The following is a 24,215-nucleotide window of genomic DNA, read 5'->3' on the forward strand; positions in this document are numbered from 1 at the left end:
AAAAATATCAGAACTATAATATAACTTTTTAAAGTGTTTAATTCAGCAGGATTTTGAGGGATGCTGTGAAGTTGGTCACAACTTTGAGGCCTTCATTGCTTCATTTGGTGACTTCATTTCAAGAGATTATAGATAAATCTCTGTGTATGTTGACAGATAAACTATCCAACCCAAAGTGGAAGAGGAACCATAAAGACAAACTGGATGGAATAACTTGATCATTATATAATCAGCATAAAAGTACATGAGGTTGTGAAACAGTAAAAATCTCGTTGGGAGAAATAGGATGACCCAGTTTCATTTAATACAACTCCTTGCCAAAAAACCTGAGTGATGACGTATGGGTGTAAAACTCTCTGCCAGCTGTGACAGTGACTTTAATGCGGACACAAAGAAGGTCAGCTCACCGGGGAAATAACGTCTCACACCAACCAAAGGACAGGACCCAGCATGGCTGACCTGGGTCTTGGCTGGGCTAAATCCAGCCTCTTGGCTGTCTGAACCCTTCAGACATGGGACAAGGTTTCGGCAAGCACACAATGATCATCCTAACACATGAAAAAAATATTCAAAGAGGGAAAAACACAACTATCACAATCTCAAACACAGTTGTGAGCATGAATTATACATCTCTCTGGAGAATTCGCTTTCTCTGCTAGTTGCTTTTGTTCTTTTTTTCTCTTCAACTTTTTCTTGTTTTTCTGCTTTGTGTTTTTCGAACAAATTGACAACAAGATGAGGATTAAACCAACATTATGGTTTTAAATGTTTTTTTTAAAGACACACAAGAGGAAGTTAACTGTTGTAAATTATCACAAATTCTATAGAATCCTGGACTGAAACAAATCTCTTTATTTTAAAAACATCTCATTTGATGCCAATAGTAATCCCTAAATGTTTGAGTTGCTCTTAGTCACTATTGATGGATAAATTATTGAATCCTCACGCAGAACACAATTGACATGTAGTGAGCATGTCTTCAGTAAATTTGCAGGTACGGATCAGCAAGCTGTGCCTGTGTTTACTCCGAGTGTGTTCCCAGTTCAAATAAAAAGATCCCCGCATGCAACAGCCCAAGGACACTCCAAGCATAATTGTGCAGGTGGCATTTTAGAAATGCTCACACAACAGAGGTCAATTCTTCTTCAGGTCAGTGAAAATGACATCATCAAACCACCATTACCTCTGCAAACAATCCCAGCTCTGCTCCATCTGTACTGACATTGGATTCCTTCAACACAAATGGCAGGCTTTGGGCGTGCCCTCAATCTAAAACCATAACCTCAGAGTGAATAACACAGAAACATCCATCTGGACAGGATAGAGTAATGGTGAAACTAAAAATGGCAAGGCAAGCAACTCCTAAATATCACTTTCTATTCTTTCTATCCTGCAATCTTTATTTCATGTCAAATATTTTTTTTAGACACAAATAAACATTTGTTCGTCTCATCTAAAACACTCCTGCAATTAACCTGCTAAGTGACTGTCTCAAAACCGTGTGTCCCCCCCGCCATCTCTTGATCGACTCTGTGTTTCCCTTGTTGTGAGCTACGGGCATGACGGCGGCCTACCGTGCTCACAAGGCCAGCGTTTGTATTTTGACACATAAAAAGAATTCAGATACAGGCCAGTATTTTTCTGTAATAATAGCTGGAAGTTTTGCCGATAAATAATTAATGTGACCCGTTCAATTCAAAGTAAATGGAAAGCAGACGGAATTCTAGCACATTTTCTTTATTACTCCTGGAGGACAGAATACACACGGCAGAGCTCATTTTTGTTTTTATGTGACATTTTGCTTTGTGTTCATTTCTATAACTTTCTAAAGTGCTGGTGTTAAAAGCAAATGGTGTCGTATCAGGCTGTGTTGTATAAAGTGTAGTCCTAATTTTGAACAAGAAAAGTCAGTTCACTGTCACAAAGTCAACACAATTTAATTAAAAAATGTATGCAATGAAACACTGGTATTATTGACAGACTATACCACGACAAATAGATATATCCTGTAACATAGCCTTTACTGGGGTTGGAATGTTAATGAAAAGTTCAAAATGGATCTGAAAGAGTGAACAGCTTCCCAACGATTCACTGTCTGAGCATGCCCCCTTATTGAACACAGACTGTTTTTCTCTGCTCTTTCACTATAAACTATATTTTTGGTGTTACGGTGCAATAAACGTACAGATGTATATCTAGGGTTATGGCAGGAGCAGTCACATGATCAATACCGACCCTCCTCTCCTTGCCCCTTCAACCACTACTTTTTCTTTCTTTCCCTCCTCACCACCACCTTCCATCCCAATCAATTACCTCCCCCAAGTAAACAGATCTGTTCCTCGTGCTCACTGCTCCCTGTTGGAACCTGATATTCCTCCTCCTCCTCGTCACGGCCAGGCCAGAGACAGAAACCAGATACTTGACTGAATACTGCTGTGAGTGTGATACAAAAGCTAAATAAAGTCCAATGATATCATTCCCATAGAATTCTTCATTGGGCTCTGACCTCTGACTCTGTGTAAAAATCGTCAAATGGTCCCAGAATAAACTTTACTTAAGGTAACAGAAAAATGGATATATGTATAGTTTTGATAAAAGGAAAATCTCCTAAAAGAATACCTACACTTTCTAGGCAAGTGTAAAAATGTAATTGACATCTTAATTTATATTTACCCCGTGCCACAAAACAAAAGCAATTGATATTTCTTTTAAAATCAAGAACCATACACCAACAAGTTAAAATGATGTATAGATTAATTAACTACAACACATGAAAATATTTAGATTGTAAACTCCATATGTAGACTGGCAGGGATGCCAGTATAGCATAGTCAGTTTGTTAGTTCATTTTAGTATTTTCCTATTGAACTCTTTGTATTCGTGATCCTTTTAAGTTCATGTTTTACTTCGAAGCCCATCGAGACGACTGTTGTTATGATTTTGGGCTATACAAATAAAATTGAATTGAAAATTGGATTGAACTAGTCAAAACAATCTTTTTATCTGCTATTAATGGAAGAAGCTCTTTAACTGATGACTAGAGATTTGTGAGCAAAGCTAAAAATCTTAAATCTTTGCTTGAATTGCAAATAATACTTATTGAAATTCCCTTAACAATCTACACAGCTGCACGGTTTGAATGACAGCGCAGAGAAGCTTCCCAAATTTAGATGTTTCATTAAAACCTCAACATGCCAGAGTGTGCAGAGCTGCAAATGTGTGTTTTGATTAGATGGAAAGAAAATCATTACTCCTTAAGTGCCTTCAAAGACCTAACTACAAGCCAATCAAAACTACATTACACTTTATTAAGGCCTGCAAAAAATGCAGAGGGGGAAAAGTTTTCACATAAATATGTAGAATGTTGATTTGCAAATAAAAATAGTCCATGTAAACTCCGTCCACCATTATCTTGTTTTCGTTCAGTATGTGAGGTGTCTGCATTGTAAATCCCCAGGAGTCTTTGAAAATAAAAATTGTTCATTCCTCCAACACTGAGGCAGCGAGAGCAGAGATGCACGCAAAGCCAATCTATATCTCCTGTGACCCTCAGCAACATGTCGTTATACTTGCTAATCAGATTTGGAGACAACAAGTGAAAAGGATGGCCTCTCTGGGCCGTTTGTGTTCACAAATGGATCTTCCTAATATGGGAGATTAATAGACTACCATCTCATCTTCCCTATGATTGAAGCCATGATCTGGTTACAGAAACATGATGGATGATGAGCTGGTGGTCCACGAGAGTCATGTTAAGTCTTTCAAGGCAGAGGGCACGGTGGCCTAACAAGGCATTGTCTATTAAAAGACAATGCAGAGCAGCAATCACGACAATAAGAATGTCTGGAGGGCTGACAGGTCATTAGCATCAGTGAGTGAAATAGGATTTTTTTCTGCTCCCGCCCCTATTGGGTTTTCTTGCATTTTGTTTGATATTTATTGTGCTTTATTAGGTCTTTGAATTAGCATCTTTTTATAACCCATTGCTCTTTGCACAGATCAGTACAGGATCTGATTTCATGTATAAAAAAAGACAATCTTTCCTATCATGAATAGTCTCTTGCACAACATAAAAACTAATTGTAATTTGAATCAGAATAAAACTAGTTTTAAATTAATAGGTTTTTGTATTTAATCAAAAGCAAAACAAAAAATGTTAATTTTCTTTATGGTCTGCAGGGTTTAATAAGTGTAAATATGAAATAGGCTCACTGTGTCAATTCTGCCATGTGTGTATTAAGGTCAGTACAAGTGTCTGTACAGGCTTTTACTGTGATACTTAAGTTAACATATCGGACATGTGACAAACACAACATAATTACTAGATGGAAGAGTAAAAAAGTATTTTAGGTGTGCAGCCAAAGAAAGAAAACGGCCCCAACTAATGACAAAAAAAAAAGCAAAGGTGCATTTCTCTTTAAAATGTTTACAAACCTAGAGGTCAAAAATTGAACCTTTATTCACCAAAAAGGTTTTTTTTTTTAAAGCTAATGGTAACTATATGAATATGTTCTCTAACTGCTTTGGCACAATTTCTGCTTAAAGTCCCTCATCATCTTTTGATCTATTTTGAAAGTGTTCCCAGTGCTCTTCTGATTGGGATTATGCTGTTTTTAGCCAAAATCTTTTTAGGACATACTTTCTGCAAAGCAGCAGTAGTTCACAAGAAATTCACATCTGAGTTGATGGCAGATCCATTGGCGTGGAGTAAGCTTGCTCCACAATCGTCCGTCACTCTTTTCCCCTTGCTTACATATCATTACAGCCCCAACATAACATTAGCGGGGCAACAAAAATGGCAAGAAATATTGGAGCAATCCAGTCCTACTGTTTTGAGCCAGATGCCAGATGAGGATGAGGGAAAACAGAGACATACGTATGACTTTCTACTGGATGCATCCGACTTGAGCAGAGCAGGGAACTTGTGGCCTGTAGATTGTAGCACATATGTCACTGCTACAGCACTTTTTTTGATTCACAACAATTTGAAATAGGAAATACTCAAAGACACAATTTCAATCTTAATTTTCTGCATGTATGTCCTACATAATGAGAAAAATGCCACAAGAACATGTAAAAACCACCAAAAACACAGTTTGCAGGGGAGTGGGTCCTTAAAAGGTTGTAAGACACTTTGTAAATCCCAGAGAAAAGCTGTCATCCACGATAAGGGTTTGCTAGTTTGTACCGGACCATAATGACTCATGCCTGAAAGGCAAACTAATTATCAGATACTTAGCAGTCTGAACCTGTTACTCAAGTGCCACTGGCTATGGATGTATAGGAAGCCCATGACTACATACGGCTTTTACTCTACTCTTTCTAATTTTTTGGCTATATTTTCACAACCTATTCTTTCTATTCCAGTTTTTTTTAATCTTAAAAATGTTCACACATTTTTTTCTGTTTTACTGCTTTATGTTCCTCTGCCCCCCCCCCCCCCCCCCCCCCACACACACACCCCCCCAGTCTTTCTGTTCTCCAAGGGAACCAGCTGGAAAATTGGCCTTGGGATACAAGCAAGAAGCATATAACCATATGTTAGATATTTTCATGAAAGGTGTGTTTGCATGTGTGTGTGTATGTGTGTGTGTAAAGGAAGCAAAGGAGGCGGTCTGACTTCTTGCTGCAATGCACTCCAGTGCGATAGTTAAGTAGGACATTTATCTAGCAATGGTTTGTCTTCCCCTGTTGTGCTCGACTGTGAATTCTTCAGTTCTATCTCTATCCCACAGCTAAATGCCTTTAACTTAGAGAATTTCTGTTGCTATCAAACTTGTACACAGATATACACAAACAGGCACACACTTTTGAAAACTGTTCAGGCAGACTGCTGAGAGGGACCTGTAAGAGACACTGACACAGCTTGCTCATTAGACAGTTTCTTCTTGGATTGGGGCCAAGCATTTGCAGGTCTCAAACTCACTGATGTAACAGACAGCACAACTTGCTGTCTGTCCTTTGGAAGTGCTAAAGAAAAAAATCTTAGAATTACAATAGATTAGATTACATCTAATCGTTCTTTACTGGACTCATGTCACGTATTGTTAATGACTAGAAACACACAAAATGAATGAGTAAGAATAGTAAGGAATGAACACAGGGTTGATCATTATAATCTACAAGATTTCTCAGCAACTGCTTTTGAAGCATAATTTTTCCTATGTGTATATGTTTTAAAGTAAATTCAAAATGTCATGCTGCCCTATACAGTTATCTGTATCAAGGCAAACTTCACAGTTGCACTCAAGAGGATTGTGTGTTTTTGACACTATAATCACTAAAACCAGTTTGTGCAGCATATGAATTTAAGCATCATTTGTCTGTCTGCTTTAGATAAAAAAACATCCATAATATGCATGTTTTCACTAGAACAAAAGACAAAAAGAGATTTTTTGACAGTTTTTGTTTGGTCTCTTGACTCTTTGGTCACTAAGCTGGCATTACACTGTGTGTTACACTGCAAGGTTTAATGGGACAGTCCACAGTGGGAAATTGTATTTTTGCCTACCCTTAAAATACACAAAAAGGAAATGTGTTTACTGCCTCCAGTCTTACCAGAAGCAGGCACCCAGCTGCGATGGCTTTCTGCAAAAAACACACAAAAAACAGCTCTGCACATCTGCAAACTGAAAACTCATGTGGTGCATGACGTACTGTCCATGAACTGTCAGACTGCTTGTCCAGAAAGCTGCTCGATTCAATAGCAGGTGGTTCTTTGAGAAGGTGAGCTGAAAGTTTCAGAAACTCTGGCAAAAGGAGCCAATAAAAGTGAACTCAAATGAATAAATGACTCGCAGAAGCAAAACGAATGCAACTCAAAATGTTTACACGAAAAAATGAATGAAGTTATAGAAGGAAACTAATCTTAATACAACTGTGGAAAATATCCATATATATCATTGACTGGTTATGAAAAATGGGTGAGACCCACCTCCACTTTCAAAAAAACATAAGTAAATTGATGACAATGGGGTTCTGCTTTGATGAGCTTTCTCACAGAATCTTGTCTGGGTTACCAGCTGAAGCGCTTTAGAAAGTTTGGGTTTGCAGAAAAACGATGAATTTAAAATCTCAAGTTAATCTGACCTCCAACAAATACAAGTCCACCTTTTGGAGTGACCCTGAAATGCCCCCTGTAGAGCTGTTTTCTTGAGACATGTGAGGGACATGACTGAGCCTTTCATTTGTGCTCTTTTATACCTTTGAATCATGTTTCAAGACTTAGCACAAGTTATGGTATGGATAAAGAAATTGTTTTCAAAGAATGCATCAGAAGTTTCTCTTTAGGACAAACCATGATGCCCCCATTTATCCATCAACTCCATCCGTTTATACACACATGGTTTTAGCCCCTAAGGGCAAAAGGGCCAGCCTCCATTTCTCATTAACCTGCTGGTTGGATAAATCAAAGTGCAGGGCAGAGAGGAGACCCTTAGCCTTGGCTATTCAGATAACAAGAACACCCTACACCGGCTCATGGCCTACAGCTCAGTGATATATGGATCTGCAGAGGCTAATAGCAAAGTATTGACAGGGAAATGGTGTGCTTATCCTGCTCCTGCATGCTGGGGAGGTGTCCCCAAAGCAGATGGGATACACATCAGGGAGAAGGAGAGAGGAGGAGGAGTGCAGAAGGATGAGATAGAACTGTACTGGGACAAATTAAAGTCTTTATTGCTTTATTTCAGCTAATTTGTTTTAAGGTTTACTCCACAAAATAGTTGAAGTGACACCATTGTGGCTGTGTGTAGCTCTTGTAGCCTTAGTTTTTACAAGATCTGACACACAGCTGTGACAGTTGATCCTTTATAAATAAAGCTTTCATACGATAAAATAGTTTTAATTTGTGACATTTCATTAAAACTGACAATATAAAATGTGTTGTGATCAAAGTTTTCAGGAAAGGATGTCAAACATAACACTGTTAATACATTTTGTCATAATCCAATTAATTCCATAAATGCTTACGTTAACGAAAAAGTGACATCCTTTATCTTCCCATTTACTACAACATAGATAGAAAACTCACAAGCCACATCTCTAGTACCAATAGATCACCATAGAGGCATATTGTCTGTGATAAAGTCTTTAATGCTGGAGTCAGTAGGTTATCATAGAGGGGGCTGCATCTTCTTCCAAAGACCAGCTTAATCAACAAGCAATTCTTCCTCTGATGTGGTCTTGGATGCAAGAGATGGGCCCTAATGGCGACACTTCATTAACCTCTCAGTGGATGTAGAGAGAAATTGCGACCTCAGATAAAGATGTGGAAGCTATAAGGTTACCCAATCACAAGGGATAATTCTGTGAATGCATATAGTGGACAACACCTGAAGCATTTTACAGGTTGTTACTGTCAGATGATTCTTGAGAAGCGCTGCATGAAAATTCATCGACTTATAAAAGCTGGGAGAGTGAACAGGTTGTGTTCCGGATGATTATGAGTGTTTACTATGACAGCACAAAGGAGTGAGGCAAACAGTCATGTTTAGATGTGTTCTCTTCTTATCGTCAAGCACTCTTATATGGCCACCAGGGGGACACAATATAAAAGGCTATGAATGAATCAAAGAGTGAAGGAGCTGTCTGAGATTGGAATTACTCTATAGCAGATAGTTTATAGTCAAGAGATAAAAATTTGCATTTAAAAGACGTGTATAGTTCTCCTTGATTCTAAAACATATACAAAAGCTACGTTGTATGTTGTTCTGAAGTGTTATGAGCATACATCTGCATCATTAGGGTCAAACATTGCTCTGTCCTACTCTGCCAAATGCCTCTTCTCTAAAGGGGACAACATATGACGCGATTCCCATCTGCATGCCAAGCACTACACTGTCAAAGGCTGTGATTATCTACTTGACATCTTTATAGCTTCATGGCAGAAGTCCTCTCCAACAAAGCTCAAAACAGGAAAGAAGGGCACCAAAGTGGCCCACGGTGCTGGTGTGGGACATCAGAGTTTTGTGTTGAAATAATTTGCCTGCTTAGCTGCCATCTGGGCTCTGGTAGTTGGAGTGCGACATGAGCCAGGTGCTTCATGGGTAATACCAGAGAGAGACATACAGCAGATGCTTATGGGTAGATCAGCCCACCTTGGCACAGATCAGTATTCAGTTAGTCCCTATCCAAATCTGGGGAAAACCACAACAGGGAATACAGAACGGGCTGATTGAGGATAGCTTATCGAAGGAAACCTATTTAGGAGGCTTTAAAGAAATTCCAATAGGAGCAAAGAGAAAAGCTAAAGTAGTTAATGTTTGGATGATGTAAAATGTTTAGCTTTATGGTAGAAATAAACCTCTCTGTCTGTTGCCCTAGAGACAACCATCTAATCCAGTCAGCAAAATCTATAAAACTACATTCCGCAAAGACGTGAATTTGGGTAATCTCCATTCTATCTGACATTAAAAATACTACAAACCAACTAAACACCCTTATCAATGAGAGGCAGGTGCTGTTTCATTGCCATCGTGTCCCATCGCAGCTTAAAATCTGAGGAGGACTAAACATTTTTAGAGTAGTTCAGTAGGCCAGTAACTTGATAAGACCCCTGGATTTACTCAATGAGGTTGAAAGTTCCTGAGCAAGCAGCAGGCATGTGGTTGTTGTTCCCAGAGGGCTGGGAAACCATATCTGCCCTAAAGGAGGATCCTCTTTGGTAAGCACTTCTTATCCAGGCCATCACTGCAGGCCGATAGCAGCAGGGTAATATCCAGTAACTGCAGCTTTATGTGCGATCCAATACTTGGATCAATCTCAGGGACAGGAGGATTGCCATTAACCCCTGTGTTCTCTGTGTTCTCTCTTGAGGAAGAGAGAAGGAACTGTCTCTCTGAGCTCGGTTTGACAGAACATTGACATTTTAAAAAAATGTTTGAAGTCAGAATTCCCGTTATTCCATAAAAAAAGATTACTTTAGATAGATAAAGAAAAAAAAGGACTTAAATTGAGTGTTTACAAAAAAACGCAACAATGTGTTTATGTTTTGGTGTCAGCATGGTCTGTTTGTTGCTATGGGAAAGGATGCACATGTGTACATTCTTGTATTTATGTGTGTATTTTCAAGCTTGTGTCAAAGTGCAAAAGAAATATTTTGAGCTTGCATGAATACTACAGCAGGATTGGCTTTTAGATTTTGTTTGAAACTCTTGGGGAACTATCGCCCCAAATACCCACTCACTCTGCTAGCTGAAGGAGGAAAAAAATGATGTTCAACTTTTACATTTCCATCACTTTCAGCGTTGTTTCAATAATACGATACAGGCTGGAGAATTTTGTTTAAAATAGAATTATAAGTTCACATAAAAATGTGTATATAATTTGAGCATGAGCTGGAATTTTAAACTAAAATTCAGAAGGTGAAGTCCCCAAACACTATTATGGATAATACAATTCTCACACATATTTTTTCTGACTTTTGTTGATTTCGTATCACAATGCATTTAATATATGTACTCATTTACACTGTACAACCACTCAGACTAATCTAAATAATATCTGAGTACAACACACTTCAAAGTCTTACTGTCACTTTGTAGAAACAGTCAACTCCTCAACTATTTTAACATGAAATAAGAAAATAGAAAATAAATAGAAATAAAATAAAAACATAATTGTCATACTGCAGTCAAAGCTTTATTTTAATTTTAACATATTGATCATGTGTATGAACTCCATGCGAGCAACATCCATGGTGTGAATGTACAAAATGTAACGAAAGTTTTATTGCTGCTATAATTTTCCAGTATGACAGCAATGACTCCAGAAATGATCATTTCTATGTTTTTAATTTTGCTGCATTAAATAGAGTAAAATAAACTTTTTTTAACTGTTTAATGGTGTCTAAACTTAACCTCAACATATTTAGTTTAATTTACAAGTCCAACAAGTCCCCTTACCTTGAGTGCCTCTGTTTTAGGAAGGTCAAGACCTCAAAGCATGATTGCAGGTGTAGCGCAGAACTGTCAAGCTCGTCTCTTCATCTCCAGGAAAACCGTCTGTCCGGCCGGGACTACCTGGCAACCGGCAGCCGCTCTGCAGGAAGGGTCGGTGAACTGGCCTGGCGGCAGAGACGAGGGGACAGGCTCACAGGAAGAAGAACTGAGCTGGACTGGGCTCTGCTGGAAGGCTTTTTTGCCTCTCCTTCCCTGAATGAAAGCAATCCCTAAGAGTGAATGGGTAATGAGAGACTGGCTCCTGAGATTTTAGCTTTCTTAATCATGTTCATAATTAATTCAAGAACATTGATAATTTCATTACATTCTTTTTGTCTTATCAATAAATGATGTGCCTGCACTTTTAGTCTTGTGTATACGAGGGAGAGAGAGGAAAAGAGGGAGTGGGGGACAAGAGCAGTAATACTGCACTAAAAGCACAGGAGATGGAAAATGATACAAACAGGGAAGTGGTAATTATAATCTTTGACCAAGCCACTGGATGTACAATATGAAGTCAAGTGGCTACAAATAATTAATAAGGCCTTCTGATGTTTGTGTGTATGTGAAGCTGGAGTGTGAGTGCTGACAACTGTCTCTGCTGGACATTATTTCATTTGTCCTCTAAGTGGTTGTGTTACTTAAAAACATACACAAAACAACTATTAAACATTGTTGTGTTCTCACAAACATGATGTTGTACAATGCTTTCTATTAGCCAGCCAGTAAAACACTGATCTTTAATCCTCACCTTTAAACAGAGGGAGTGCAGCGGGGAAGGCTCGTCTTATGTTGTCCTTCAGATCCAATATGAGCTCAGGTTTCACAGACATTAGTGCACTAGAGCAGTTTTTTTTAAACGATCAGTCTCCTCCCTCCCTTATTTCCTCCTCATGTGTCCTCTGTCGGGTCAGAGAGAGAAAACAAGCAAAATCCATTTTCCATCTTATTGAGCAGATCATTTTCAGTTATTTGGCAGCAAGAATAATGAGATAATATGCATTTTTAATGGTTCATCCTTGTTAAATTCAAAAATCTTTCATTTCTGTTCCAGCTGTAAGTCTCTACTTTATCAATCAAACTTTCTACTCAAAACAGAACTGAAAATAGAAAGAGATGTGGGCAAATGGAGCAGACGAGAAAATGTAATGGATACCTCTGTTTCCCAAAAATGCTGTGACAAAGATCGAGTCGGAGGAAGCCTCTGACTCACAGTGTCCGTTTCTGCTCTGAAATACTAAAGGTAGATGGATGACTTTTGACAGCATAATCCGACAGTGAGGGATTGACTAATCTGTCAAAGATCTAATCCACCATAATAGAGAAGAGGGCCGTTTATTTGGATTATTCTTGATGTCATTAACGTGTTGTAATTAAAGTCCCATTAAAAACATGTGTGGAGTTAACGACTACAGTGTGGGCTAAATCTGTGGCATAAATATTATTTTTTTCATAAAAAGGTGGCATTTTGACCATCAAATCAGTGCTGTCACGTGTCAAAAGATGACGTGATTTCTCTCTCTCTCTGACAGATTTCCAACTTGACAAACTGCACCACTGATTTGCGAAGCATTATGAGGCATTAGAGATTCACATACTTTATGTGGTATTTATTCCTTATGAGCCATGGGCCTCCCTTTCTTGAGATATTGCCAACCCAACACAAGGAACCTTTGATAAAATAAAAAAAAGTAAAATGGCGAAAATAAAGATTTACAACTCACCATTTTGACAGTAGACTTGATATAAGGTGTTCATAACAAGTTTTGCATTTTATTCCTGCCCCCATCACACATTTTAATCATATTTTATGTGATCTATGTATGCAGCACTCATCCTCTCTCTGTCACCCGACCACTCCAATGTGTCTCTCTTAAACAGAGTGCTACAATACTGTAATGATGGCCCTTCCCAGCTGTGCAGCTGAAGAGGGGAAGGGAGCAGCAGGCTCTGGTATTACCATAATACCCGCAACCTCCCTCTGCAGTCCCAAGGGCCCATGTGGGGCTGCGTGGGGATGTGGGGTAACTGCTGTGGAGGGGACTCAAGTGGCTGCCTGTCCTGGAGGCTGTGTGTGTGTGTGTGTGTGTATGTGTGACTGAAAGGGCTGAACCTGCCTGTGGGCGATGTAATAAAAGCGCCACACTCTGCTGGTAGTGATGGTGGCACTGCTGCTGAAGCTGCAGACGAGGGGATAAATATAAAGCAGGCCTGCGAATGGAGACGGCCCTCAAGTCACAGCCTGACTTACATCCTAATAATTAGGCCCCTTTCCAATAAAACATGGATTTGTAGCTTTGCATCCCTGTTTCTTGTGTTTGCTGCTGCAGTGAGAGAGATTCATGATGGGCTGCAGTATCTGGATGAAACGTTGAGAGGATAAAATTTGAACTGTGGAGAGAAATCAGCAAAATCTGTTAAAAGCTCTTTTCTCTTTCAAATTTGAAATCTGAAAAAGATCTGCAGCAACTTTCTTTTATTTTGTGGATTCTGTTCATTAAATTATTTTTCAATGATTTATTCCTTAAATCTATTTAGAGCAGCTCATGTACAAACTATGGAGGCTTTTAATGCGTTTGTAAGAACCCCAGGAATTTTTTTTTTCAATTGCATGCACCTAAACACACTTCTCTTCCATTCTCTGTCTCAAGGCTGATCAAAAAGTGAGCTGGTTCATATCACATGTTGTTTCAAACCTCCAAGGGTGGCTTGGAACAATTCAAATCTGTCTTTGCTATTTTCTTTCTTGTAAAAAGCTGGTAACTGTACAGACTGACAACAAATTCAGATGTATTTTAACGTCCTTGATGTCTCTGCTGAAAGATGACAAAAATTCAGCAGGTTTTATAAACTTTCATTTTCATTCTTCAAATTTTTAGCTGAAGTTGATTTATTTTATTTGAAATTGACAATTTACTAATAGCTAAATTGGGTGGGAAATTTAAAGCACTGGACAACCAGAGGCCAGTGCAGACTGTGTGTGAGACAGAAACAGAAAGAAAAAGAGGGGCTGGGAAGGATGGGGGTCTGTGTAGGGGGTATCAGGCTAATTAAAGCAAGCATTTGTCAGAGATTAAGCCTTAAACAGAAAAGGTCATCCGAGCACCAGAGCACACTGTTTCGCTGCTGTGCTCTTAGGGCAGTCTAAACCTTTCCAAGTTAAATGGTAAAGATGCTATTTGCCGGGGGGGGGGGGGGGGGGGGCAAGATCCCAACCAGTGACAAGGCTGACACTCAGGTCATCGGTTCTTTACTGTCCATTACACATGCTGGTCAAATCTGGCAATCGGTGTCATTTAGGAATGAAAAATAAGTGCTGGGACAAGATCAATAGACGCAGCCGTCTGAACCAACTGTGATTAATTGACTGTCACCAATTAATGACTAGTCTGTTGCAAAGCAATGCAATCTCAGCAAGACAATAGGTATTTCTGCCATTTCATTCTGATGTGGCTTATTTTTAGGGAAAGATTCAGTAGAATATATTCACTAAGCACAGTTACGGTTCCCTTTTTACTTGGGCACGCTGGAAAGAATCTAACACAGGTGCCTGTATGCTTGGAACTCTTTGAAGACATTTGTGATATTAAGAGAAATATGGATTTGAATGGAAGCACAGTTCACAGTTTTTTTTAGTTCATCAAAAATAGCTAACAAAAATATTTGAATATGTTACTGCTTGCCTTCTGCTCCAAAAATTTGTAATATGTGAATCTATCCTCATTACAGCAGAGAGAGAGTAACGTGAAATAATGTAAACTGATAAAACGTATGATATTTCTGTATCTTGATTAACTTTTTCATAATGTGTGTTTATTTTATAATCTTTCATGAAACTCCTGATTGTATGAAAATGAGAGAGAAAAGTGCTGGCTTGTGATACATTTAATGCACTTGGAAAACAATCAAACAAGTACTGCTGATGTTTTTAAACTGGGATTGGCATACAAGGTTATTTTGCAGTGAGTCAATTCTAATCATATTAGATCCTGTGAAGATGTCCTGGTTTAAGATACATTGAACCCAAGACATGCAGCTCTAGATATGAGTAATGGCTCTGAAAGGTTAAACTGTGGTGGACATGTAATTGGAAACATTTTTAGTGGAGTTTATGCTAATATTAGACCACTCCGTACTGTTATTCTTAAATTACATCATTTACCAGAGACAAAGACATGAAAAATAATAGACAGCAATCTACTTTATGGGTTGGCTATAAATGATTGAATGTGAAATAAAGTACCATCAAAGAGAGCAAATGCCATTTTTCACTTTGTCAATAGATTTTGCTGTTATTCATCATTCTGGTGGAAACCTCTACGTCTCGCAGACCTATGTGTGTGGAGCCCAATGTCCCACCACAGACATACCACAAAATCTGACATATTCAATCTTAAGTTATGCTTTCTTTTGGGAACCATATCTGTAGTTAACTTCTAGACAACTTACATGTGTTCATTTTTAACACATTGAGCCTTTAGAAAATCCTGTAGAGTTTTTATTTTTGTGTAGTGTGTGGCATGCAAATCACATCCTAATTTAGGCATTGCTCTAGATGACAGTTTTATATAGACAGAATTTAGTTAAGGATAAAGGATGGGGATAAACACTCTATACTGCACATGCATGATACACTGCAGGTTTGTCCTCTGTATGTGACCCATTCATTGGTAATATATGCACAAGAGAATAAACTGTGACTGCAAAGCATCAAGGGAGCAGTTGTACTTAAGTGTTAGGTGTCCTGATCAGAAACACTTCAGTTATGTTGCCTGGAGAAAGGAAGATAACACATCTTTTAAGTGAATGCCCTCCATTTTTACACGATGAAAAGTTGAACCTTTTCCATAATCATGCTCACTGTCACCCAAGACTTTGTTTCATTTCAGCTCACCAATGACATTAAGTTTGCTTTGCCCTACATTGTGATTACGAGCATTAAATGGAAATGTAATCAGATTTGTAAGAAAAGCTAGCCAATAAAAAAAACTAATAAAAAACATACCCCTGTTTGTCAATTGAATCGGTTAGTTCAAAAGGGGCCCAAGTCCACAATTTTTCTAAATAGAGATATTATATGTTCTATGGTCTTCAAGGGAAAAGCTGTCTGCTTATGTGCAAAAAATTCTCAAGTCCGTTGTAATGTATTGACTATGCTTGACATTTAAATTACATTTAGTGCAAGAAAGGCCAAATTCCTGGACTTGGGCCTCTCTTGCATGGGTTTAGCTTCATCCCATTGATGGCAGCACTAGTTATCCAACATGGCAGCGCCCCTGTTTAATTCAAGAAGGGCCCAAGTCCAGAGACTTTAGTTTGCCAGTCCTCTAAAATGATAAAAGTGAGGTGCTTCATTTTATAGTATTTGTAAGATGTGAACTGGTGCTAAATCTGGATAAAGTATTAATCATTTTGTGTAGGCTCCCTATAAGCTATGCAATTAAAAAGATTTCCTGGAAAAACAAACCTCTTGGACTTGGGCCCCTTTTGAACTAACCGATTCAATTGACAGCTGGGATTAAAGCATCAACAGCGACTTTAAAGACTTGTATGTTATTTGAGCTAAAGATCCATATCTTTAGCTATGTAAAATTGTTCTTACAGCCAATTTTGTTGTCAAGGGGACAATTTATACATTTTCATTTATCACAGCTTTTTAGAAAGTTGGCACCACAAAACTAAGAAAATAATAAGTTTCCCAGAACCAAACAATCAGCAATTTAATAAATAAGGGTTGGTAAATTATTAAAAAATTAGTAAATAATAATTATACAATTAATAATGAATAATAATAATTTTACTTAAAACCTCAAAAGTGCCTCTGCTTTCCATAAAGATCTAAAATTACAAGCCAACTAACAATCCTAAAATAAGCATACATGTAGGAAACCTTCTAGAAATTACCAAAAACAGGTTTAAAATCCACACAACAGATTCCAAATGTTTTAAAATTTATAAAACCAGCAGCAAAGTTGAAATTAGGACACTTCTGAACAGTTTTTTTTTTCCTATGATGACTTAGTATTTCGGACCTAACATGCAGCGTCTCCAGGCAAACTCGAAAAAGTTACTTATTTTTTATTCCAAAATATGTTTTTTTTTATTTCTCTGTTTTTTGTTTTAATTTTAAGCCACCAGGAGGTACCAAACCTTGGAGCTCCTAAAAAGAAGCCATGGACTAGTTGGGAGAAGGAAGCATTTACCATTATCTCCTATATGTTAAAAAGTCATACTCCGAGAAAACATGTAGATAATCTTGTTTTAAAAGTCTATGAAATTGTTAGTGATTGACTTTCCATTTAGGCTGTGTGTGTTTGTGTGTGTGTGGGGGGGGGGCACAACCACAGCTATTTTGATTCTGTGATGACTGACATGTGTACATGTTTTTGATTGACATATGAGTAAACCCATTAGTGAACACAACAAAAGATCCATTTGTTGAAGTGGGCGGAATAGTTCTGGTAAATGAGCTCATCCCACCCATTCTCCATTCTCAATCATCCAATGGGGAACATTATTGGTGAAGTGCATTCACACATTTCCAAGCTTTTCACCACATTAGCAGCTAAACTAACTGAATGTAAATACATCTTCAACTCATTAAAAAAATAACCAAAAAGGCCACTACTGTGGAAGTTTTTTTTGCTATAAGTATAACCACTGGAGAACTAGGCAGAGTAAAATTGCTTTCAAAGAGGCAGGGTCAAAAAGTCCATAAAAAAGATTCCTATTTTGTTCACTTCTAGGTAAAAGTTCTCATGAAAAAGAAAACTACCAAATATATTTAAAAGAAATAGAAAATAAACATGACCCTGTCCGTACTAAAATCAACCCTTTTTGTCCCTCAAAGAGTTCCGTAGCTCATGACGCGCGCGCAGACCGACGGTTAGTTCCTGGTGGGAAACTTGTACCTCCCCGCGGGAACTGTGTCGTGTCTTGACAACAAGCGATGGCGCTCAATTATCAGGCATCGACTCTGTCTCTAACTTTGCCCATTTCCTGTCAAATTTGCCTCGGAAAGGTAAGCAGCATCTACATTTCGACATTAGCCGGGAATAGAGGAAGTAAAACTTCTCCTGCGTTGTCTGGCGGTGACTGCACTAGCGGCGCGCTAGTCACCCAGCTGCAACTCGGATCACCAAAGGAAAGCGTCTATTTGTATTTTTATTTTTTTGTCAAAAAATAATTGTCTGATACTCGTCTCCGTGCAGGTCAGGCAGCCGGTCATTTGTGCCAACTACCACGTGTTCTGTTCGTCCTGCATGGAAGTGTGGTTAAAGAAAGCCGGCCAGTGTCCCACCTGCAGAGTGCCCATCACAGCAGAGAGTCCGTGCAGAGAGATCATCGGTGAGTACCGCTACAAACGAGGGGGGGGCCCCCCCCCCCCCCCCCCCCCAAAAAAAAAAAAGATCAGTAGAGGATGCACTGTCTGCATTGTTAAGAAAATACTTAATTAAATCTACATAAACTTAACACTCCTGTACAGAAAATAAAGGATTAGCTCAATACAGTTCTATCATTTGCAAGTCCCACAATGTTTTTGTTGACACATTAGAGGTGCTGAACTGTTTCTCCATGCATTCCCCTTATAAACTATATATTTTCATGTTTCTTTTTAAATGTAGGCAAGTAACTAATAAATGAGGATATGATAATGTCACTCATGTTGTTTTCTTTGCTTTGAGTTAAAGGTTTGTTCCAGAAATAAGGTTACAACAGTCTGTTAGATAGAACATTTGTTTGAATTACTTTAATGTTAATTTATCAACTTTTGATCTGCTTATATATCATTTCTTAAATATGGTAGCTAGATTCAGTTTTTGATATTTTGGCACCAGAACGTATATTCAGTATCTACTTGGAAAACTACTAGTATCATGTGTATATTTTTGGAAATATAATCTTTTTGTCATTCTGCTACAGGGGGGACGAATGAAGGCGATCACAGTGACAACACATCCATGAGAAAATGTCTCCGTAAAACCAGAGGAGAGCTGCTTTTACGGGAGTATGAGGTACGGCTGCATTCAGGATGCTTTCTGATATTTTAAATTACTAGTTAATTCTGCTTAACTGGGAACCCGTGAGTATGTGTGTAGAGGGTTAGCTACAAAATTAACAGGTTAAAGGGTTTGAGGGGAGTTTACACGACTACTATTAAAATCCAGTCAGCACTGTTCAGTCAAATTTGAACAATTACTGCTAAGTATCAATCAAAGCTTTTATTAGAATTTATTTGGACTCTAATCAAACTGTTTCACTATATTGGCACTACAAATATTACAATGGTTCACTACTCCAAGTCCTTTCAATTTGTTGGTTATTTTTGGTTATATCCGCTTTATTTAGTGTAGAACGTGTTGACATATTCCTACTGTGAGACTAAAAGGAAAATGGTCTCCCACGGAATTAACATACATTTTAAGACATTTTGAAGAATTATTTGTTATGTTGTGTTATTTTATGTTAAATTTGTAAAACTATGTTATGTTAAGTTAAATTTTTTATATTAAAAAATAACATAACCAATCTATACTTGTTTGTTAAATAATATCATCTTTTAACCAGCTTATTTACCAATAATAGTGACTGAAAAGCAGAAGTTTAAATAGTGTTCTCTTGTTTATCTGCAAAAAGTGAAATCCACAAAGACGGACATTAATATTTTAACACTTTTTTTCTCAAAGTTCCTAGCTTCATAGAAAAATAAGTTCAGTATTATGGAACAAAAACAAAAATCTTTTGGAGAACTGGCTTTGCAGAGCTGCCTGCTTCTTGTACAGGAGACATGGCATAAAGGAGATTGATTGACAAGATCTTCAGCCTATTACCATGCAGAACACAGTGTTTAAAAAAAAAAAAGAAAACCATCTAAAGCTGCACAAAAACAAGTCTGCAAAACAGTGAGCCACAAAAGGTGAACTGCAATTAAGCAAGGACCACTGTAATTCACTTTTTCTATCTTTCACATAACAAGATTATGATTAAACTTGGATTGAATTTCATGTTTATTTGTTTTTTTAATTTGGTTTTTCTCCTGACCCTTGTTTTTCACAAAACCTTTCCACGTCAGGAAGAGATCGAAGGGCTTATGAGAGAAAACGAGGAGCTGAAAGTCAAAACTCAAAATCTGGAAACCCAGCTGAAGACCGCATTGCTTCCTACCAGCATAAATGCAGTGGAAGCAGATGAAAAGAGGGTCCCTCACTTTGTTGTAGAGGAATGGAAGAACAAGCTGCAAGCAGCCACAGATGTTTGTGATCAAATAAAGCAGGACATGGACAAACTGAAAGAGGTACACACAACTAAACACATGTTCTGTATTTACTGACAGATGTTGATAAAGCTTGTGCATATGTCGTGTATTTACAGGTCTTATAATTCTATATATAGAAATACAAGTAAAGTTAATAGTTGGAAGGGTAACTGCATGCATTTCTTAAGTTTTAACAGAAGCGTACGATATCTTATTTTTATTTGAGACTTTCTCTGTTTCCTTTAGGCAAATAAGATCCTGCGTTCTCAAAATGTAGACCTTGTCCAAGAGAACATGAGACTTAAAGCAGAAGTGGCGAGCAGATCTCCTCAGAAGTAAGTACTTTTTTTGCAACATTGATCAAGTGATGGAAACAATGAAACGCCTGATCGTTAGCAAACAGCATGAACAGAAGAAGAAAACCGCGCCTGCCTTCAAGAAAAACAAAAAATCCTAGGGGTTCTTTTACAAAAAATAACTTTTAAAATGTTCTGGCTGCTAGTAAGATATTTTGTGTTGAGTACAATATTTTGGATGGTACTAATAGGTAGTGTTTTCTGTTAATAATGAAGAATTTTACAGTGTAGGATTGACTGATCTTAACTTTTATATGTATTTATCCTTCATTCGTACAAGATCTGATCAAACTGTTGTTTTCATTGGCGAGGTGCAGACACACTATAGGTCTATAAGTCGATGTCATGAAATAGGCAGCAGCCACAAGGAGTGAAAGCTGGTGCCTCAGAGATCGAGGCGTCTTACTTCTGGGTTGGAAAAGAGCTCAGGAAAATAATATTTAATAAAAAATGCATTCTTTAGTGTGCCAAAGGTACCATTATCATGTACATGGATATTGTTTACTATAAAAGGCTTAAGGAAAGCATGGTATAGGCCCCATAATCCCAAATTAAAGGGGAAAGATGTTGTCAATAATTTGTTGGGCTCAGTCTGTGTTAACCATCGGTTGTATTCTCAGTCACATTTGCTTTCTTTTTAGTCCCACTCCAATCATTTTTTGCTCTATTGTGAAAGCGTTCCCAGTGGTCTTTTAGTCATGATTATGCCGTTCTTAGGTAATATTTAAAAAAAAATAGAACATAATTTCTGCAGAGCAGCCGTAGTTCATTAGAATTTCACCTCTGAGTTGTGGGCGGAACTGTTGGCGTGGTGTAGGCCGGCCCTGACTTCCCATCATTCATCTGTTCATAGCTTACAGCCCCTCACACCCCCAACATAACATTAAGAGTGCAACAAAAATGCAGATCAAGTTTGAGCTCAACTTTCTCTATATGCAGTATGTCCTTCATCCGAATAATTCCACAAGAATATGTTAAAAACACAGAAAACGCAATCTTCATTAGAGTGGGTCTTTAAGTCCAGCAAATTCCAAAGTTGGCATTGTTGCCTTCAGAGGAAGACTAGCATTAAACATCATCAAAGTTTCTCATCAGAACATTCAATCAATGCCAACTTTGGGAAAATTTCTGCATATTGAATCATAATGTTTAGCAAGTTTAAACACTCCAATGAGAATTTTGTTTTTGATGTTTCTAACATGTTCTTGTGGCATTGATGATGGGCATGAAAAAGAACAATGAAGGTTAAATTGCATTTTTTGAGTATTTCTTTATTCAAATGTTTGTAAATCGGGAGCAGATGGAAAAAAAAGGCTGTTTGAAAAAGAGCTGATTTGTGACGTAGAGTGCTGGGCGGGCCACAAGCTCCCTGTTCTGAGCTTTCATCAACAGGGAGCGGAAGGGGGTGGGGTTGGTCTGCGCTGGTGGTCCTGCCCACAACTCAGAGGAAAGTTTCAAATAAACTACTGCTGCTCTGCAGAAACTATGTCTTAGAAAATGACGCAGGATTTTGATGTTAGCTTAACATCATAACCATAACTCTTTTACAATAGATTAAAAGATGATTGGAGAAGGCCTTAAACATAGCTTTACACAAACTAATAGTAACATTATGCTATTTATCATATGATATTTCTGTCTTAGTTGTAAGGAAAGTGTTGTGTTTGCAGGTTTGGTCGATACACAGTTGCAGCGCTGGAAGCCAAGTGTCAGCTGTATGAGCGTGATGTCGACCACTTAAAACGGGCTCTGGAACGCAGTGACCAGTACGTCGATGAGCTAGAGTCCCGACTCAGGAAATGTGAAAATAGGAATCCTGAAGCCCACGAGGCGTGTGGGACGGCGGCAGATGCTCTCACACAGCAACAGAGGTTGAACATGATGATGAGAAGCTTAAGTGAGGAAGAAAGAAGGTTGATCTGCAGCAATCCAGAGGCAGAGTCTCAAGCGTTTTCCAAAAATCCCAGTGTTTTGTTCATGTCAGGAACTCCCAAAGAGTTCAAGAAGAGCCTGGCTGGAGAGCAGAAGAAGGAAAACCCTGAAAGCACCTCCTCTGACTTCTCTCCTGCAACTCCATCATCTGCCTTCCAGTCTCTGACCTTGAGAAGCCCTGGCATCCGTGAGAAGAAAGTCACATTTAAACCTATATCTTATCAAAAAAGACTTGATTTTGAAGAATTGTCTGGTACCAGGAAGATGAGTTCTGCCTTAGAGAGCAAATTTGCCAGCCTCGAGAAGTTTCCAAAAGGCTCATCTTCAAATATAACAGGGTCTCCAAAGTCAGTCTTTTGGGGTTGTTGGGAAAGACCCCATGCTGACAATCCATCGTCTTCAGACCCGAGTACAGAAAATCCAGTCAAGGAATCCCCATCTGCAGTTTCAGCAGGTGGTGAAGTTGATAGTTTTCAGATGGCATGTGAGGCTTCCATGGATGCAGCTTACCTGGACAAGATCTCAGAGTTAGACTCCATGATGCTTGATGGAGAGAGTTCCAGCAGCCGTGGATCACAGCTCTCTTTAGGTTCCCCACCTCCTGCAGACTTAGACAGAACTCTTGTTGCAGATTCACAAACCTGCACCGCTGTATCGAGTTCCGGTGACACATGTGCAGATGGAGATCAGAAGAACCTGGATTTAGGTGACGTTAAAGATGACACCAAAAACATCATAGAGGCTCCCAAAAGCTCTGTAGAGGATGCTTTTGATTCTCAGACCTCAAGTAGAAATGGGGCAGAGAGTGTCCCGGTTAGTTCAGAGCGAGGGTGGCCCTCTCAGAACGAAGAACTGTCTTTTGACTTGTTGTTTGACGCTACTGATGATATCAAGGCTGGACCGTCTGGCTCCTTCAGCCCCGTAAACCAACACCAAGATCTTGATGTTGCATATCGTCTGTCCTCTTCCTCTGGTGGGAAGCCTGTGAGTTCAAGAAACAAACACACACTTAACGGCGGTCAACCAATAAAGAGAAAGTCTCACAGTCCCTTTAATACAAACAGTCCTACTAAACTCTCAAAGCTCATGTGAAGAAAATAATCAACAGATCTCCATGTTTATCAGGTTTCACTGGAAAATAGTTAGAAACTTATTTTCACATTGGTTTAGAACATTTGTGCAATTGTGATGCTAGGATCTAACTTTCTGTCTGTCTTGTATTTTCTTGTTCAAAATTGTCAAAGAAAAGAAACATGTTTCTTGTTGTTGGTGTTGTACTCTGAAGTGAGTAGAAAGGAAGAAACCTTGAAAGACCAGCCTAAACATAACTGATGGACAGCTTTCAGACACAAATCTGGTTTCTGTCATTTCCGGCTCTTTGTCGGTTAAGTTTATGCAGATTTTTGGAACGGAAATGAGACCATTGTTGGTTACTGACATGCTGACTTGAAAATGGATTTTTGTGTGTGTTAGGAAATAAAGTAATGCAATTGAAAAAATGGATTAAAAATGAGTGTACATTCTTATCATAACACCCAAAGTAACATTTTCACTAACCATTTCAGCAGAGGGTCCCAAATGTTGCTTGTCACAATTACTGACCGAGACGCAGTTTGGAAACATGTGGACAACGGTGTACAATCTAATGACGATCACGCCAAACCCACACACACATAGCAGCAGAAATCCCCTTATTTATTATGCAAACTTAACAATATCATGTATATTTCA

General features: G+C 38.5%; 1 protein-coding gene and 1 long non-coding RNA gene across 4 annotated transcripts in view; one reads left to right on the forward strand and one right to left on the reverse strand.

The window, feature by feature from the left end:
- LOC105356948 overlaps nucleotides 1–14,108 on the reverse strand; it is a 32,245-nt gene extending 18,137 nt beyond the window's left edge. The window contains exons 1-2 of one of the 3 annotated variants that reach the window (XR_002292730.2): nucleotides 11,692–14,108; nucleotides 10,905–11,170 (exon numbers count right to left, since the gene is read on the reverse strand). This is a non-coding gene — a long non-coding RNA (uncharacterized LOC105356948). The remainder of the gene's footprint in view (nucleotides 1–10,904; nucleotides 11,171–11,691) is intronic. The other 2 variants (XR_910991.3, XR_910992.3) reach the window with 2 other exon arrangements.
- Nucleotides 14,109–17,783: 3,675 nt separating this feature from the next.
- Nucleotides 17,784–23,994, forward strand: rnf219 (ring finger protein 219). The gene is made up of 6 exons (XM_004067162.4): nucleotides 17,784–17,961; nucleotides 18,152–18,287; nucleotides 18,864–18,955; nucleotides 20,014–20,235; nucleotides 20,443–20,531; nucleotides 22,223–23,994. Exons 1-6 carry the CDS (start codon nucleotides 17,890–17,892, stop codon nucleotides 23,574–23,576), a joined length of 1,965 nt encoding a protein of 654 aa, XP_004067210.1. The 5' UTR covers nucleotides 17,784–17,889; the 3' UTR covers nucleotides 23,577–23,994.
- Nucleotides 23,995–24,215: the final 221 nt, after the last annotated feature.

The sequence above is a fragment of the Oryzias latipes genome, chromosome 3 (genome assembly GCF_002234675.1).
Source record: "Oryzias latipes chromosome 3, ASM223467v1".
Lineage (NCBI taxonomy): Eukaryota > Metazoa > Chordata > Actinopteri > Beloniformes > Adrianichthyidae > Oryzias > Oryzias latipes.

Excerpts from the sequence above, each read along its gene's own strand:
- rnf219 (XM_004067162.4), top strand. The coding sequence starts at position 17,890 with ATGGCGCTCAATTATCAGGCATCGACTCTGTCTCTAACTTTGCCCATT. Across the intron at positions 18,288-18,863 it reads TCCGTGCAGAGAGATCATCG|GGGGGACGAATGAAGGCGAT; the intron begins GTGAGTACCGCT and ends ATTCTGCTACAG. Across the intron at positions 18,956-20,013 it reads TGCTTTTACGGGAGTATGAG|GAAGAGATCGAAGGGCTTAT; the intron begins GTACGGCTGCAT and ends TTTCCACGTCAG.